We start from the raw sequence: 17905 nt of genomic DNA, 5'->3' as shown, positions 1-17905 counted from the left end.
GAAGCATCAAAACTGTTCACTGGTGGAGAATTTATCAAGGACTAAGTGAAGGAGGTAGTGGGAATCTAGTGCCTGAAAAGGTGAAGATCTTCAATATGGTAACTTAAACGAAACACAGTTGTGTCTATAATTGAAGAAATGGGCCAAGACATTATTGAACAATTAGCAGAGAAGGCCAAGAAATTGATCTTTTTCAGTCTTCCTTTTGATGAGAGCAATAACATGATGGACACAGGTCAATTTTCCATGTTTATCAGGGGCATTACAGATGAAGTCAATGTTCATGAAGATATTGTTGCTTTGGAAAGTCTTCACAGTCGTGCTTGTGGCATTGACGTGAAGGAGGTCATTATGAAGGTTAAATATAGAATTTTCTCTCATTTGTCATGAAATAAACTTGATGGATTTATACAACGGATGGAGCACCAGTGATGATGGGTCAAATGAATGGTGCTGCGGCTCTCATCAAGTCCCGTCCATAGTGGTTATGTCAACCATAATGTCCTGACTGTCCATTGCATTATCCACTCTTTGACAATAATAATTTAACCCTTTGATGATGATGATGACGATGACGGTGGTGGTGGTTAAACCCTTTGAGGACGATGATTGAACCCTTCAGGATTCAAAGGGTTAATTAAGTCCAATAGACGAGTCTACACCTTCTGTCAGAGGAAAAGTTTAACGTTAGAACCTTTAAGTATCTTGTTCGTAAACGTGCGTCAACTCCTACCTGCATGAACCCCCTTAGTACTGTATTCGAATGTAGGACTTTTGGACCAGGGTGGCTAGAACCTAATTAAACCTAACCTAACCTAACCTAATTTAGAACCTAACATAAACTAACCTAAAACCTGACCTAAACTGATCTAAAACCTAACCTAAAGCCTAACCTAACCAAGACCTAACTTAAATTAACCTAACACTTTTCCAAAACTAACCGAGGTCCAAACATTTGTGGCCCAACTGTGTTAAGACCTTTCAGGACTAATCTCAACCCTAAATGAATCACTGTTTTACTGTCCTTCCTGCCAGAAACTTGTCCGGAGTCCTTCACATACCACGAAGGGAAGTGTTACTATGCCAGCAACTTTGATGCTACATGGGATGCTGCGAGGTACAAGTGCAAGCAGTTTAATTCTGAGGCGGAACTCGTCAGTATCCACTCTGATGATGAGAATTCTTTCTTTCACGGTAAGTTTCTCTATCCCATACCTGACACCCTAACCTAACGACCAGTTTCCACCGAAACTAACCAACCTGACGCCCTAACCTAACCTAACATCTAGTTTCTACCTAAACTAACCTAACTTAACTACCTTCCTACTTACATAAACTCACCTAAGCTACCTGACGCCCTAACCTAACCTAACATCTAGTTTCTACCTAAACTAACCTAACTTAACTACCTTCCTACTTACATAAACTAACCTAAGCTACCTGACGCCCTAACCTAACGACCAGTTTCCACTTAACCAAACCAACTTCCTACCTACCTAACCTAACAATTAATGTCGCACGGAACAGGAGGTAAGATATGTAGTTTTACACCAAGAAATACTAAGTACACTGTACAGCAGGCATGGCCAACCTTTCCTCAGTCGTGGGCCACATTATGATTTAGTTATTTATATCTTACCTAACCCTAAAGTACTGTTAATATTGTATTAGCGCAGGCATTGAAACAGCTTACAATAAATTCTATTCACAATCAGTCTTTTTTCCCATTTTTTAAACAAATCAATGAAAATACTTTACTATTTATTTATTTATTTATTATTATTATTTTTTTTTTACTACAGGATTAGCCCACCATGGCACAGGTCACTGACCCACAACAGGGCCTGGGGACGAAAATATAATAAATATAATAATAATAATAATAATAATAATAATAATAATAATAATAATAATAATTAATAAAAAATCATAACAAAATATTAAATAAAAATATAATAAAAAAAAAAAAAAAAAAAAAAAAAATAATAATAATAATAATAATAATAATAATAATAATAATAATAATAATAATAATAATAATAATAATAATAATAGGACTATATATATAAAAAAAAAAGATCGATAGTGAGAAACAATATATGAATGTTGTGTTGTCAAAGCAAGAGAAACAATTGAGACCCTGCAATAGTGTGTAAATGAGGCACAAAGTCAAATCAGCAACCTGAGACATGGTTAAATTTTTTGTGATGTCATATGGCAGCAGGGTCTACCATTAGTAGTATGTTAATGTTTCTTGGTATTTATCAGCAGATGAGTGAAACAGTCTTTGAATACATTGATTTTTCCTACAGTTACAACATTTTTCTTACTTACAAGACACACCCACTAGAATAATGTTAATCTTGGTGCATGAGGAACTACAATGAAACAACCGATAGGCACATCTATATATCTATGTTATCTAGATGCAGCCAGTTTGTGGTGAGTAAAAGTAATATTTATTAAAAGAATAATCTTCACACACAATTCATTATTGTTTCATCACCTAAGAGTAAGGAACTAAAAAAAAAAAAAAAAAAAAAAAAAATATATATATATATATATATATATATATATATATATATATATATATATATATATATATATATATATATATATATATATATATATATATATATATATATATATATACAAGTAAATCACTGTAGGTGCATGATCTAGGTATATGCTGATAACCACAAGGAAAGAAGAAAACACGAAGTTCCCAAGCGCTTTCGTGTAATTCACATCTTCAGGGGAACTTTGTGTTATTATATATATATATATATATATATATATATATATATATATATATATATATATATATATATATATATATATATATATATATATACTTCATTTTTAGTACATATAACACACGAACTTGAACATACAATCAACAACCTCACCAGCCAGGACTCGAACCCTCGACTTACTGCGTGTGACCAGCTGGATTCGGTAAAATGCTACTCCTACCACATAAGTGGGGGACCGGTGGTAGAAGCGGTACCGTTCTTGCCTCGCAAGCGAGATGTCACGGGTTCGATTCCCGGGCCGGTGGAAGTTATTTGGACTTACTTCCTAGCCCCCATTAGTCCCTGTTCACCTAGCAGTAAAGTAGGTACCTGTTGTAAGTCGAAAGTCGCCAATTCGTATTCAGGGAGTTGTTGGAGCTTCCAATAACTTGATGACATAAACCATTGACTCTTCAGGCTTCTACGCCCTTGACTCTTCAGGCTTCTACGCCCTTAACTCATGAGACATAAAGGCAAGCATGAACTTAGCATTCTTCCCTGTTGGGCAATCCCCATTGAGGTTCACGGCGCCATCAGCTCGATGAACAGGCTTTGTGTGAAATATAACATAGTCTAGGATTGCTTTTAGTGTCTTTGTGGTTTGGGCCGTAACCAGGTGAGAAGGTTGGGTCACCTTACCCTCTGACCTGACTACCGACCGTTGCGGTGCTATTTAAAGATTAGTAGGGTCATTACCTAATACCTGACCATTGTGGACCCAGTCTCACCCTCCTTTGTATATATACACCTTGTTTTGTACTTCTCTTTAGTCTGTATTCACCCCTGAAGATGTGAATTACACGAAAGCACTTGGGAACTTCGTGTTTTCTTCTTTCCTTGTGGTTATTAGCATATACCTAGATCACGCGCACCTACAGTGATTTATATATATATATATATATATATATATATATATATATATATATATATATATATATATATATATATATATAATCCATCAAACAGACCGAGCCGAGCTTGGCCCATAAACTCTCACAAGTTAAAATGTTTATATTGTTGACTATCTATACTTATTTTAGTGTTGCATTTTCGTAGTTACTTACTCTTAGGTGATGAAACAGTAATTAATTGTGTGAAGATTATTCTTTTAATGAATATTAATTTTACTCACCACAAACTGGCTGCATCTAACTAAACCGCGAGGCACATTAAATATAATTTATCAAGCACTCTGCGGGCCACATAAAGATATGGTTCCTACTTCATGCGGAAGATATGGTTCCTATCTCATGCGGCCCACGGGCCGGGGGTTGCCCATGCCTGCTGTGTACAGTATGCATAGTTATTTACAGAAAACAAAATATAATATAGTCTTACAAAAATACATATTACTGCATAATACAATACCTAAATAATATGGTATTTTATAAAACGATTCATAAGTAGTGAGGTGAAAGAGTTATACATTAGTTACTCCTGTAATTACAAGAAAATTACATTTCTTTAGTTTGTGCATTATTATTATTACTTATTAATATCCTATTGTTCTTCTGAGTGTTATATATTTGTAATTTGTATTATTAGAAGAGTTTTCAATATTTGGTTGCTGTACCAGGACTTAAGGGAAAAGTGTTCAATGTAAGTCGAGAAGATAACGTTTTTGTTCTGGGAGGGAAAACGCAGTGCGATATCCAGGGGTCTGAGGTGTTTCTCTGTCTATTTCCATGTTACTGGTGCTGTACTCATCCCCTGGGTGACTTAATGGGGACTACATTAAGGAAGAAATAAAGGAAATGTGACTTGATCGACCTTTCTCTTACCATTGACTTTAGCTACTGTGACCAGGTTAACTTCTCCTAGCTATGCATAGAATACAAATTCTTTCATTCATAAATACCTATTGTACAGGTTGGACCCCGATAATCTGGGACCCGATAGTTCGGCAGCTACTATGGTTCAGGACGGTGTCATAGCTCACTTTCAGTGACTGTTGCCACTATTTTACCTTTAAATACTTATATTTACCCCTAAGAGACCAGCAAGCAGTGGAAGTGGTTGTAATGCTGCGAAACATAAGCATGTGACTTCAACTATTTTAGAAAATGTGTCTATACTGAAGAAACTAGACGTGGTACATTGGTGAGCCCCTTGTGTGGTCTTTCTTAACCTCTGCTTCGATGGTTTGGAATTTTCGATAATCCGGAACCTGTCTGGTCCCAAGCTTCCCGGATTAACGAGGTCCTACTGTACTGTATTACATTTTGTTACATACAGTAAATCCTCGATAACTCGGCACATATGGGGCTCTGTCCTTGCCGAGTTATCCCAAATTCTGACTTATCGAGGCACTACCCCCCTCCTACAAAAATACAACAATAAAAAAATATCGACCCATATATGTGTACATGTAATTACTAAATGTAAAAAAAGTAATACTCATCAACACTGCAGGTGAAGAATGAAGCATCATAGTAGGTGACACAGAGGCATGGTAGGTGACACAGAGGTATGGTGGGTGGCACAGAGGCATGGTAGATGATGCAGGTGAGCAGATATGCCAGGATTTTCCCAGATAATTTTACATATCTCGGCATTTCCCGAGTTATGCTAATACATTCAGAGACCATATCCATGCCGAGTTATATGAAATTCCGAGTAATCAAATGCAGAGTTATTGAGGGTTTACTGTATACCCAAAAATATATTGTTACAGACACTAATAGTACATTATTACCTGCAACAGTACCTAAAACCTACATAATTACACAGAACAAAGCCTAAAACATATTTAGAATTCTCCAAGACATAACTAGCTAATGTGATTGTTTGATCAACTTGGGACAGGCAAACTGACCCACAGCAGTCCCGGAACCTGGCTGGGTCTTACCTACAACTCGAGCAGCCAAGTGTGGTCGTGGTCTGATGGTGCTGACGGCAACTACACCAACTGGAATGATGGAGAGCCCAATGACATGGAGAGTGAATGGTGTGCAGAGATCATCGATTACTCAGGGAAGTGGAACAACCTTCCCTGTACCCAATCAAGATCCTTTGGTTGCGAGTTCCTTCCAAGTAAGTGTGTGTGTGTACAAGTAAGTGTGTGTGTGTACAAGTAAGTGTGTGTGTGTGTACAAGTAAATGTGTGTGTGTACAAGTAAGTGTGTGTGTGTGTACATGTTGTGTGTATGCGTGTGTGTGTGTATTTGTGTCATTATAGAACCACTGTCTTGATCACCCTATTTCTTTTCTTTTATTCAATTCCCTCTTTCTATCTATTTTCTTTTATTCTATTCTCTTTTTCTCTCTTCTGTATCTTCTGTTACCTTTCCTCTCTCTTCTCTCTTTCTCTCAATCTGTATAATCCTTCTCTTTCCTCTTTTCTTCTCTTTTCTCTTCTCTTTTCTTTTCTCTCTTCTCTTTTCTTTTCTCTCTCCTCTCCTCTTTTCTCTCTTCTCCTCCTTCTCCTCTCCCCTTCAGCAGTGTCTCAACCTCCCCCCTCAATATACCACAACTCAAACATCAAGCCTCATATCTAGGCTGGCCAGACGTCCTGCTTTAGGCAGGACAGTCCTGCTTTTGAGCACTCTGTCCTCCGACCTGCGCCACCTCAAGCAGGACGTTAATTTGTCCTTCTCTTTTGGGCCTGTCTAAAAAGAATTATATAAATTACCTTACGTATACTAAAACAGTGGGAGCTGAAGGCCACATTATAAGTAGGCTACTTCCTTTAGTTTGTGAAGTAGGTTAATTTGGTTAGCATACAGTATGTTGTTCCAGCAGGAGTAAAAATGAATATTCATTTATTTCAGTTCTTTATGTACACTGTATGAATGCATGTATCATGTATGTAATATATACAGTGCGCTTAAAAAAAATTGAAATTTTAGAAAAACCACAAAATAGCCTTCATTACATTATAGTGATATTTGACAAATCAACACTTCTAAGTTTATTTTGTATATTTTATACAACTTTTTATATTTCAACTCATCATTAAACATGTTTAATTTAGATTAAAAATAAGTGTCGTAAAAATAAAAAAATATCCTCCGTTTTGGAAATTTGGAAATGGTCACCCTAAGTCATATCTCCTCCCAGCACACACAGTGGGGTGCGAAGATGGGTGGGAGGCCTTCGACAAGTACTGTTACAAACACTCCAACGCTGACCACTCGTACGAGATGGACACCTACGATAACACCCGGGCTAAGTGTCAGGGTCTGGGCGGGGATCTCGTCTCTATACATACTCCTGAAGAGAATGACTTTGTCTTTTCCTTGTTGAGTATTGGTAAGGAATTATATATATATTTTTTATTCTTGTTTATCTCCGTTGCTTGACATTTTTTTCTTTCTGTTATTGCTTGAGCATTGGTTGTACTTACTGTATGTCACTTGATCTTTGTGTAGTATTTTAATTGTTTGATATTTTATTTTTTGCATATTCGCTGTTTCATATTACTTTTCAAGAACTGAAGAAACAGCTAAGAAAATTAACATAGACGTTTCCTCAGATACAACTGTTTAATAATTGACAAAGATTCTATACTAATTGTAACTCACCTTATCTAGCCTTACAGAAAGTTATTTTATTTAAAGTTGGGTTAAATTCTCAAATATTAGTTGTAAAAGGAAGTTTTAGCAGTTTGAATTACCAAACCATGAAGAAATATTTATATGAATGTTTAACTCTTTGAAGACGATGGCTTAACCCTTTGAGAATCATAGTTTAACCATTTGAAGAGGATGGTTTAACCCTTTGAGAATCATAGTTTAACCCTTTGCAGAGGATGGTTTAACCCTTTGAGAATCATAGTTTAACCCTTTGCAGAGGATGGTTTAACCCTTTGAGAATCATAGTTTAACCCTTTGAAGAGGATGGTTTAACCCTTTGAGAATCATAGTTTAACCATTTGAAGAGGATGGTTTAACCCTTTGAGAATCATAGTTTAACCCTTTGCAGAGGATGGTTTAACCCTTTGAGAATCATAGTTTAACCCTTTGAAGAGGATGGTTTAACCCTTTGAGAATCATAGTTTAACCCTTTGCAGAGGATGGTTTAACCCTTTGAGAATCATAGTTTAACCCTTTGCAGAGGATGGTTTAACCCTTTGAGAATCATAGTTTAACCCTTTGCAGAGGATGGTTTAACCCTTTGAGAATCATAGTTTAACCATTTGAAGAGGATGGTTTCACTCTTTGAAGACGATGGTTTAACCCTTTGAGAATGATAGTTTAACCCTTTGCAGAGGATGGTTTAACCCTTTGAGAATCATAGTTTAACCATTTGAAGAGGATGGTTTAACCCTTTGAGAATGATAGTTTAACCCTTTGAAGAGGACGGTGTCACTCTTTGAAGACGATGGTTTAACCCTTTGAGAATGATAGTTTAACCCTTTGAAGAGGATGGATTAACCCTTTGAGAATGATAGTTTAACCCTTTGAAGAGGATGGTTTCACTCTTTGAAGACGATGGTTTAACCCTTTGAGAATGATAGTTTAACCCTTTGCAGAGGATGGTTTAACCCTTTGAGAATGATAGTTTAACCTTTTGAAGAGGATGGTTTAACCCTTTGAGAATGATAGTTTAACCCTTTGAAGAGGATGGTTTAACCCTTTGAGAATCATAGTTTAACCTTTTGAAGAGGACGGTGTCACTCTTTGAAGACGATGGTTTAACCCTTTGAGAATCATAGTTTAACCCTTTGAAGAGGATGGATTAACCCTTTGAGAATGATAGTTTAACCTTTTGAAGAGGATGGTTTAACCCTTTGAGAATCATAGTTTAACCCTTTGAAGAGGACGGTGTCACTCTTTGAAGACGATGGTTTAACCCTTTGAGAATGATAGTTTAACCCTTTGAAGAGGATGGTTTAACCCTTTGAGAATGATAGTTTAACCCTTTGCAGAGGATGGTTTAACCCTTTGAGAATCATAGTTTAACCCTTTGAAGAGGATGGTTTAACCCTTTGAGAATCATAGTTTAACCATTTGAAGAGGATGGTTTAACCCTTTGAGAATGATAGTTTAACCCTTTGAAGAGGACGGTGTCACTCTTTGAAGACGATGGTTTAACCCTTTGAGAATCATAGTTTAACCCTTTGAAGAGGATGGTTTAACCCTTTGAGAATGAGTTTAACCCTTTGATAGTGCATGGTTAACCCTTTGAGAATCATAGTTTAACCATTTGAAGAGGATGGTTTAACCCTTTGAGAATGATAGTTTAACCCTTTGAAGAGGACGGTGTCACTCTTTGAAGACGATGGTTTAACCCTTTGAGAATCATAGTTTAACCCTTTGAAGAGGATGGTTTAACCCTTTGAGAATGATAGTTTAACCCTTTGCAGAGGATGGTTTAACCCTTTGAGAATCATAGTTTAACCCTTTGAAGAGGATGGTTTAACCCTTTGAGAATCATAGTTTAACCATTTGAAGAGGATGGTTTAACCCTTTGAGAATGATAGTTTAACCCTTTGAAGAGGACGGTGTCACTCTTTGAAGACGATGGTTTAACCCTTTGAGAATCATAGTTTAACCCTTTGAAGAGGATGGATTAACCCTTTGAGAATGATAGTTTAACCTTTTGAAGAGGATGGTTTAACCCTTTGAGAATCATAGTTTAACCCTTTGAAGAGGATGGTTTAACCCTTTGAGAATGATAGTTTAACCCTTTGAAGAGGACGGTGTCACTCTTTGAAGAGGATGGTTTAACCCTTTGAGAATCATAGTTTAACCCTTTGAAGAGGATGGTTTAACCCTTTGAGAATGATAGTTTAACCCTTTGAAGAGGATGGTTTCACTCTTTGAAGACGATGGTTTAACCCTTTGAGAATGATAGTTTAACCCTTCAAAGAGGATGGTTTAACCCTTTGAGAATCATAGTTTAACCCTTTGAAGAGGATGGTTTAACCCTTTGAGAATCATAGTTTAACTCTTTGAAGATGATGGTTTAACCCTTTGAGAATCAGTTTAACCCTTTGAAGAGGATGGTTTAAGTCTTTGAAGGCGATGGCTTAACCCTTTGAGGATGATAGTTTAACCCTTTGAAGAGGATGGTTTAACCCTTTGAGAATGTTGGTTTAACCCTTTGAGGATGATGGTTTAACCCTTTGAAGATGATGGCTTAACCCTTTGAAGATGATGGTTAGCTCTTCGAGGATGATAGTTTAACCCCTTGAAGAGGCTGGTTTAACCCTTTGAGGATGATGGTTTTAGCCTTTGAAAATGATGGTTTAACTCTGAGGATGATGGTTTAACTCTTTGAGGATGATGGCTTAACTCTTTGAGGATGATGGTTTAACCCTTTGAAAATGATGGTTTAACTCTTTGAGGATGATGGTTTAACTCTTTGAGGATGATGGTTTAACTCTTTCAGGATGATGGCTTAACTCTTTGAGGATGATGGTTTAACCCTTTGAAAATGATGGTTTAACTCTTTGGGGATGATGGTTTAACTCTTTGAGGATGATGGTTTAACTCTTTGAGGATGATGGCTTAACCCTTTGAAGACAATGATTAGACTCTCCAGAACGGAAAGGGTTAAGGTGTACATTAAGTTTGATGGTGTGCAGTATGGCTGGTAGTGTGTGATCAAGGTAACATATTTGAAGGAATCTTACTTACAGAGAGGTTCTATACTAGCACCTGGATCGGCATGACAGATAACGGTCACCCGGGTGATTTAACGTGGTCTGATGGCACCTCCGTTACCTTCACCAACTGGGGTGTGGTCTACAGTTACCGTAAGTGCCAGAAACATGTTTAAAAAAATAACTCTTACATACGAAAGAGTTCAAGTAAAGATACGAAACATTTCTCAGATGTTTTATTTTCACTCCCCATTCAAATATAGATGAATTGGGTTTCAGTTTCATTTGTGTTTTGAATTATTCTTTTTAGCTCATGAAATCATAATTTAGATGGAATATTTTGCCCTCATAATGTTTTTTTTTTGTCTACTTCAACAGCATTTACCCACATTCCTACCTGTGCTCAGTACGCCTATACTGAAACACAAGCTCTCTGGAGTATGAATAAGTGTGAGGAAGTCTCTTACTACATCTGTAAGAAGCCTCAAGAAGCCCGGCCCATCAACCCGCCTCAGGACAACTGCACAGAGGTGACATGTTTGTCAGGTGGATGTTTGATGAAATAATTACATATATCAATTTCTGATTTAATTTTTTTTAAACAAAAGGACACAAAGTATGGGTAGAAAATGACTTCAAATATTGAATGAGAAAGATGGGAGAAATATTGATACTGTACATTAGTTCTTATATTGATATCCAAATCCTGTATATTTTGAGAGGTTTACAGTGTACAGTACTCTGTGTAATAGTTGTATATTTCGTTATCTTTGATATTTTACTTAGTACAGTACTGCAATACCATAGTAATGTCGAGTATGTTTTTCAGGCCAATATACTGCTTTAGTGCCACTAGAGAAATAGCCAATATGCTTTTCAGGCCAATATACTGCTTTGCGATGTTGAGACACAGGCAGATAAGCACTAGGGGACTCGGCAAAACTACAGGAAGATCTAAACAAATTTTTCGAATGGTCTGAAAGATGGCAGATGAAATTCAACGTCGACAAATGTAAAGTACTCAGTATAGGAGATGTAAACAGGGAAACCAGATACCAGATGAACAACGATGCCATAGAGAAATCCGACTGCGAGAGAGATTTAGGAGTAATGATAAGTAGGAACCTTAAGCCAAGTAAACAATGTGTTTTTGCTCGTAACAAGGCTAATAAAGTACTTGGGTTCATACAAAGGAGTGTTAGTTACAAGACTAGCGAGGTCATCCTAAAACTGTATCTTGCTCTTGTGAGACCACACCTGGATTACGCAGTTCAGTTCTGGTCACCGTATTACAGAATGGATATAGAATCCTTGGAAAGAATTCAGAGGAGAATGACAAGACTAATCCCGGGCATTAGGAACCTTGAGTATAGAGACAGGTTAAAGCATCTTAATTTGCACTCCCTCGAGAGACGTAGAGCGAGGGGCGACCTGATAGAGGTGTTTAAGTGGAAGGCAGGGCTAAACAAAGGGGACATTACAAAGGTACTCAAACTATCCAACCAGGAGCGAACTCGTAACAATGGTTTTAAATTAGACAAATTTAGATTTAGGCGTGAAATAGGTAAACACTGGTTTGGAAACAGAGTAGTGGATGAATGGAACCAAAATCATCATTAACTCGAATACGCTGAATTGCTTCAAACATAGGTTGGATGCTCATATGAGCAATAGGGGTTGGGTGTAAACGGGACTGCCCAGTATGGGCCAATAGGCCCGCTGCAGTTTCCTCCATTCTTATGTTCTTATGGCTAAGTCTTGCCATTCAGGAGCTGGGAATCCATACCAGATATACTGTATTTTAACGCCTCTCATCCAGGGTTAGAGTTTTAGTTTGTCTATCCACTGCTGTTGGATGAAAATACCTCAGGATGGGCGACTTCCATGGCGCTGGTTGACCAGGACGGTTCACTGTACTTATGAGACATATTCTAGGTGCACCAGACGAGGACTTGACACACCCAAACATTACTTACCAAGGCCACAACCTCTCAAACACACCCACTGTAACGAGGGGGGTAGGGTAGGAACAACAAGCTAGCTGCCACCATTTGTAAGAGCGGGGGCTGCTACTACTTACTGCTGAGCCACTCTGCAAGGGCTTGGCACTCTTATAACAACTTACGCAATACTCTGACCTAGTAGCGTGACGTGAGAGGAAGGCCCATGGGTACATGTAAATATAGTATCGAGTATTAGGGAGAGAACAACGGTGAATACTATAGGCGAATCATAGACCCACATACAAATACAATGTTTATTGAAACACAAAAATGGTTACAGAAAAGACGTTGTATACACCCAAAGTAGGAACTCCTGGTACCATGCCCTCAGGCTCAATTTACTTGCACCACTACTGGGTGTACACACACGAAAACACACATAAACTCTTACAGCACCTTAGTGACAATAAAATCAGTGGCACCTGCCAGTACAACACTCAATACCCCAGGGGCAATACTCCAGAGGCCGCCATGGGAGTCTCATCACCAAGTGACACCTTCCAACAGACTCCGATAATTCCGGTGGACTAACACCACCACACAAATAGCCCTACTGAGCTATGTACTGTACACATCCACCAATGATGGGGCTGGCAGTGGTTTGGGGGCTTGACGAGCCGGGTTCACCATGGGGGCATGGCGTCAGGGGAATACTACCTCCTATGGGGCCCATAGGTAATAGTGGAGCCTCTGACGGTCGGGGTTCACGGGGACACCCGACTCCACTGGACCTCAGACATCTCCCCAGACTAGTGGATGCGTCATCCACCCTGCAGACACGGCCTAGGCTGCGATAGGGACCTGTCGGAGGGAATGGCGGCTCACTGTGTGTATAACGAACCTCAACGTTTCAAAGGGACACTAAGGACATAAAATACTTCACTCAAGGCACATTAACTACGTTACTTTAACACTTGCACAATCAAACTATTAGTTAGGTCAAATCACTTTAAAATGGCGAATTACAACAAGGAGAAGGTAGAATGACCTACCTGTGGGAGGAAAGATTGGCGGCTCACTGACGGTTGAGCTGCCAGCCGCCTTCCACCCACGCTAAAGTCACGGATTCCACCTACTCAACCATTTCACTGAATTACGTTACTGTAACACTCTGACGTTTGAAACTGAGACTACGAACTCAGTTTCATTCCCTACTATTATCTTTACAAACAATGCTCTGAGTGAGCTATCAAAAGCAAGAATTAAATTGTTCACAAAAGGTTGGATGGCAACAGGTCCCAACACGCAACGCCTTGCTACAACACCCGAGGAGCAGATTCAAAAGGTTCCCTTCAGAATATCAACTAATTCCTCAGTTAACCTCCCTACCACAATTTCACTATGATTATCAGAGTCTGTAATATTCATAGGTGAAAAAAAATGTTTACAGGTCTCGGTGGATGCAAAAGAGTTTAAAACTCGGTCAACAAACATACGACATCTCGATGACGTCATCAAAGAAACAGAGAACAGAGGAAATTCCCACTGGGAGGCTCGGAAGGTTTTGTGGACGTGTAAGCGTAATATGGATCATTAGTTTAACAGGTTAGCCGTCATTACGATCATGACACCACAATAATAAACATTACTCAAATGTAAACTATGGTAACCTGTTAGGATGGACAATAAAAATTTAAGAGAGCAATAAAGAATATTGTGATCATATGAAACGTAAGACTGCACCTTAACATTATTTCCAAGCCTATCTTCAAGAAGCTATTTAACATATGCACCGACTTCCACAAATACTGTACTCCCGAGTTAGTTTTTTGTTAATACAGGGTATTTATACTAGTGTCGTTCGCCTCTATTCTAGGGGTCGGTGGTTCAATTCTCGGGTGCTCCCAGTTCACCCAGCTGTAAATGGGTGTCTAAGTTTACAAGTAGTGTAGTACTGACCATGCTGCCTCCCTGTGGACCGAAAGCTCCGCATACAGTGTCCTGTATCCACAATGTCCCTAGTGGAGTTGTTGAAGCACACATATTAATGCTCCTCTTCACAGGGCCTGTGTATCATTCCTATTGTTGTTAGAACTGAAGACAACTTTGATACTCTATTAAAATACAGTATCTCTCAGGCACCTACAGGACGTGATAGATATTTCAATAGTTGATTGACTTGATTTCTAATTATCTGCTGTGTTCTAATGTGTTAGTTATAATTAATGATGTGTTATTTATCATTATTCTTGTTGTTTGGTTGTGATATATTATCACCATATAAGACATTAGCTTTCGTCTATGTGTTGTGTATTTGTACTTAGTTATATGTGAAGATTCTTGCTTGTACAGTAGGTATTGTAGTGCTTGTAATTGAATATAATAGTTGTCCCTCTTGTGATGTCAGTTGTGATCTATTTTCTATTTCAGTGTTTGTCTCGTAGAAAACGTTACTTTTACAAGCTGAGGAAACCATGGATAAACCAAGACCAGTTTGCTTCACACAATAAGGACGAATCTCGTTTCTCTTCACCTTTCTATTCACATTTCTCCAGTTTTGACGATAAACATCACCCATTGTTCCGTAACAGTGGCTTCTTGTCCCACAGATTCCGTAAGCCCCCATTTATACCTGTAAGACCTGCTGGGGATAAAACTACTCGATATTTCTCATTGACACGATCACCCAGCCCAGTGACACCATCCCCATTTCTTGCTGCGACACAACAAGCAAAGAACAAAGCTACTGACACCATGACCGGAGACACTGACACCGTCTCTAATGGAAGTCTGGGAAGTACACCCATACACACTAATAGAGGAAATATAACCAATATAGCCATAGACACTGTGACATTATCGGTGCCTCGGGACATGAACTGTGAACTGGTAAGGCTGCAGAAACATTGCTTGTGCATGTCATGCTTTATAGTCTCATAATGTCTGTACTAACAGTTTCTGTTCTGTTATCCATACTAATTACCAATTATCCATGATGACTGTTGGTTGTGTATGATAATATCTAAATATGCATGATGACTACTAATTGTGCATGATGACTACTAATTGTGCATGATGACTACTAATTGTGCATGATGACTACTCATTATGCATGATGACTCCTAATTATGCATGACAATTGTTAATTATGCATAAAGGTTACTAATTATGCATGATTTGATTATGCACAATGACTACTGATTATCCAGGATGACTAGTAATTATGCATGCTGATTATTAATTATAAAACATAACTGCTGACTATGCATGATGACCACTAATTATACCTGATGATTACTATTATGCACGATACCTACTCATTATGCACAGTGATGACTTCAACATCGCCAACAGTCCTCGTTGTACAGGGCCCCTCCAAATTCGAGGATTTTTATTTCACCCAAGAATGTCTGTGGGTAGTTATAAAGTTGACGGAATTTTTGCGGCTGGGACAAGGGAACCATTTATTCTAGAGATAGTAATTTCCTTTACCTGTATTATAAATATGTGTGTGTGTGTGTGTGTGTGTGTGTGTGTGTGTGTGTGTAGACACACACACACACACAAAACACATACAAATAAATAATAAATAGAAAAATACTCTCACAAATAATCAGAAACAAATCTATTAAAAATGTGAGTCTACTGTAGGGTTTCGTGGGATAATGTTGTCTAGCACTCAGGATGGATGGAAACTCTAAGGTGGTTTTCTTATATAATATAAGTTATATGGTAGACAGTCTGGTGCTGGAGGTGCCGTGTGGTGAGGAGCTGCTCAGTAGACACGTTCGGTGAGTAGCGTGTTGAAGGAGGTAGATGTGCAGGAGCTTCGTTAGGGATGGTGTTGCCTGTTGCTGGCCTCCAGGTTGAATGAGAACGGGACAGCGAGGAGCTTGCTGGAGGAGGTGTTGCGTGTTCAGGAACCGAGAGCAGAATAAGAGCTGGTTGGTGAGGAAACTCAGAGAAGGACAGCTGGTGGGTCGCCATGCTCGCTGGCGGGAGCGAGGACCGCCAGGCAGGCGGAGGAGAAGCGAGGGCCGCCAGGCAGCGGCGGAGGAGGAGGTGTTGCTTGTTCAGGAAGAGAGGCCAGAATGAATCTCAATGGAGAGACAGAGCTTATATACCCAGCAGCCGTGAGTCATCTATGAGTCATGGTGGGAAAACCCGAGAAAGTCGCCGGTCTTTGGCTCCGTTGCTAGGATACTGCGGCATCTGGTGACGCCCGCCTGGGCCGCTAGTTTGGTTGCTAGGGAAGACGTCGCAGGTGGCCTGCAGCTACACAGTTGTAGGGGAGACGTCCACTACACTACCCTCAAGTACGTACTTTATTACTTTATTAATAAACACAGACTTGAGGGGAGACTGTCACATTTTTAATAAATTTGTTTCTGATTATTTGTGAGAATATTTTCTCATTATCATTCATTTGTATGTGTTTTGTGTATGTGTTTATACACACACACACACACACACATACACACACACACATATATATATATATATATATATATATATATACAATACCGGTAAAATAAATAATTGTCGGAAGGGCAAACACATAAAGGGAATATACATTTCTTTGTACACAAGTAAACATGTACCCCACCCCCTGTCCTTTTGGCGATTCGCTGCCATTTTGAGAACTTAACCCCGGGGAATTTGGGGGCCCCCCTGTATATCACCTGTAGATATGTAAGACTACCGTGATGTTGAGTAATTTTGGTTTATAAATAACCATGAGCTTCGGAACACATTTGTATGTATATTTTTATTTAGGGGGGGGGGGTGGCTAGATTGGTTAATGAGCCAATCAGTGGCGAAGAGGATAAAACTAAAAGTAAATAGATGGGAGAAACACTATATTATAGCAAAATAAGCAATAAAAGATAGTACGTTTGAAGTAAAAAGTCGGGAAGATTACGGTAAGTAGTAGAGACATGATCCTGTGTGTACAGTATGCTGCTTAGTGGGTTCACGTGGAGGAAAGTTGGGAGGGGGGAGGGGGGGGGTAGATGACAGAATTTACCGCTAAGTTCTTGTAATCCTTGACTCTTTAAAATACATCTAAATAATGATAATGATACTGTAGGACAAAGAATTATAAATTAGCTTTTATATTTGGTAATGACATTATACCCTGTGCTTCTTAAATAGGGTGACGAAGCCTATAAGGGTTCCTGCTACAACTTCCCAGGATTCCCACTGTCATGGAATGAAGCCGAGGCTAACTGTGAGGCACAGAACTCTCACCTCTTAGTCCTCAATGACAGGTGAGGTTAATGGCATCAAATGAAATCAATTATCCTCTGGCAAATCTTCCTATATCTTGTTGTCTTTGCATGTGATTAAAATTAATAGATGCTACTATAGCATGCGGTCTGCAAAAAAATATTGTTAGTCTGACCTGACCCAACCTAACCGAACCTAACCTAACCTAACCTAACTTTAGCTAAATATCTTGTAGACTCACACTATAATAGCACAAATTAATGCTGTTTTATCATTATTTTAGCCTTATATTCAACAATAATCAGTAGGATTAAACTTATTTCTACATTAATATTATAGAGAAAACTTTTTTAATCTGTAATAATAAATACAGTACTATAATTATATTA

The 17905-nt window shown here is 38.6% G+C and overlaps 1 protein-coding gene across 3 annotated transcripts in view; it reads left to right on the top strand.

Annotated features, from left to right (window-relative positions):
* The window catches only part of LOC121867262 (macrophage mannose receptor 1-like), an 82103-nt gene that overhangs the window by 15036 nt on the left and 49162 nt on the right, over positions 1 to 17905 (top strand). For 2 of the 3 annotated variants that reach the window (XM_042367127.1, XM_042367125.1), the window contains exons 6-12: positions 1036 to 1194; positions 5601 to 5828; positions 6855 to 7046; positions 10381 to 10497; positions 10723 to 10874; positions 14718 to 15176; positions 17442 to 17557. In XM_042367127.1, the coding sequence (XP_042223061.1) occupies positions 1036 to 1194; positions 5601 to 5828; positions 6855 to 7046; positions 10381 to 10497; positions 10723 to 10874; positions 14718 to 15176; positions 17442 to 17557 (1423 nt within the window). The remainder of the gene's footprint in view (positions 1 to 1035; positions 1195 to 5600; positions 5829 to 6854; positions 7047 to 10380; positions 10498 to 10722; positions 10875 to 14717; positions 15177 to 17441; positions 17558 to 17905) is intronic. The other variant, XM_042367128.1, reaches the window with a different exon arrangement.

This window comes from Homarus americanus, unplaced genomic scaffold (assembly GCF_018991925.1).
Source record: "Homarus americanus isolate GMGI-L3 unplaced genomic scaffold, GMGI_Hamer_2.0 scaffold6317, whole genome shotgun sequence".
NCBI classification, from domain to species: domain Eukaryota; kingdom Metazoa; phylum Arthropoda; class Malacostraca; order Decapoda; family Nephropidae; genus Homarus; species Homarus americanus.
The sequence above is the reverse complement of the archived record's forward strand: the minus strand, read 5'-3'. Positions and strand labels throughout refer to the sequence as shown.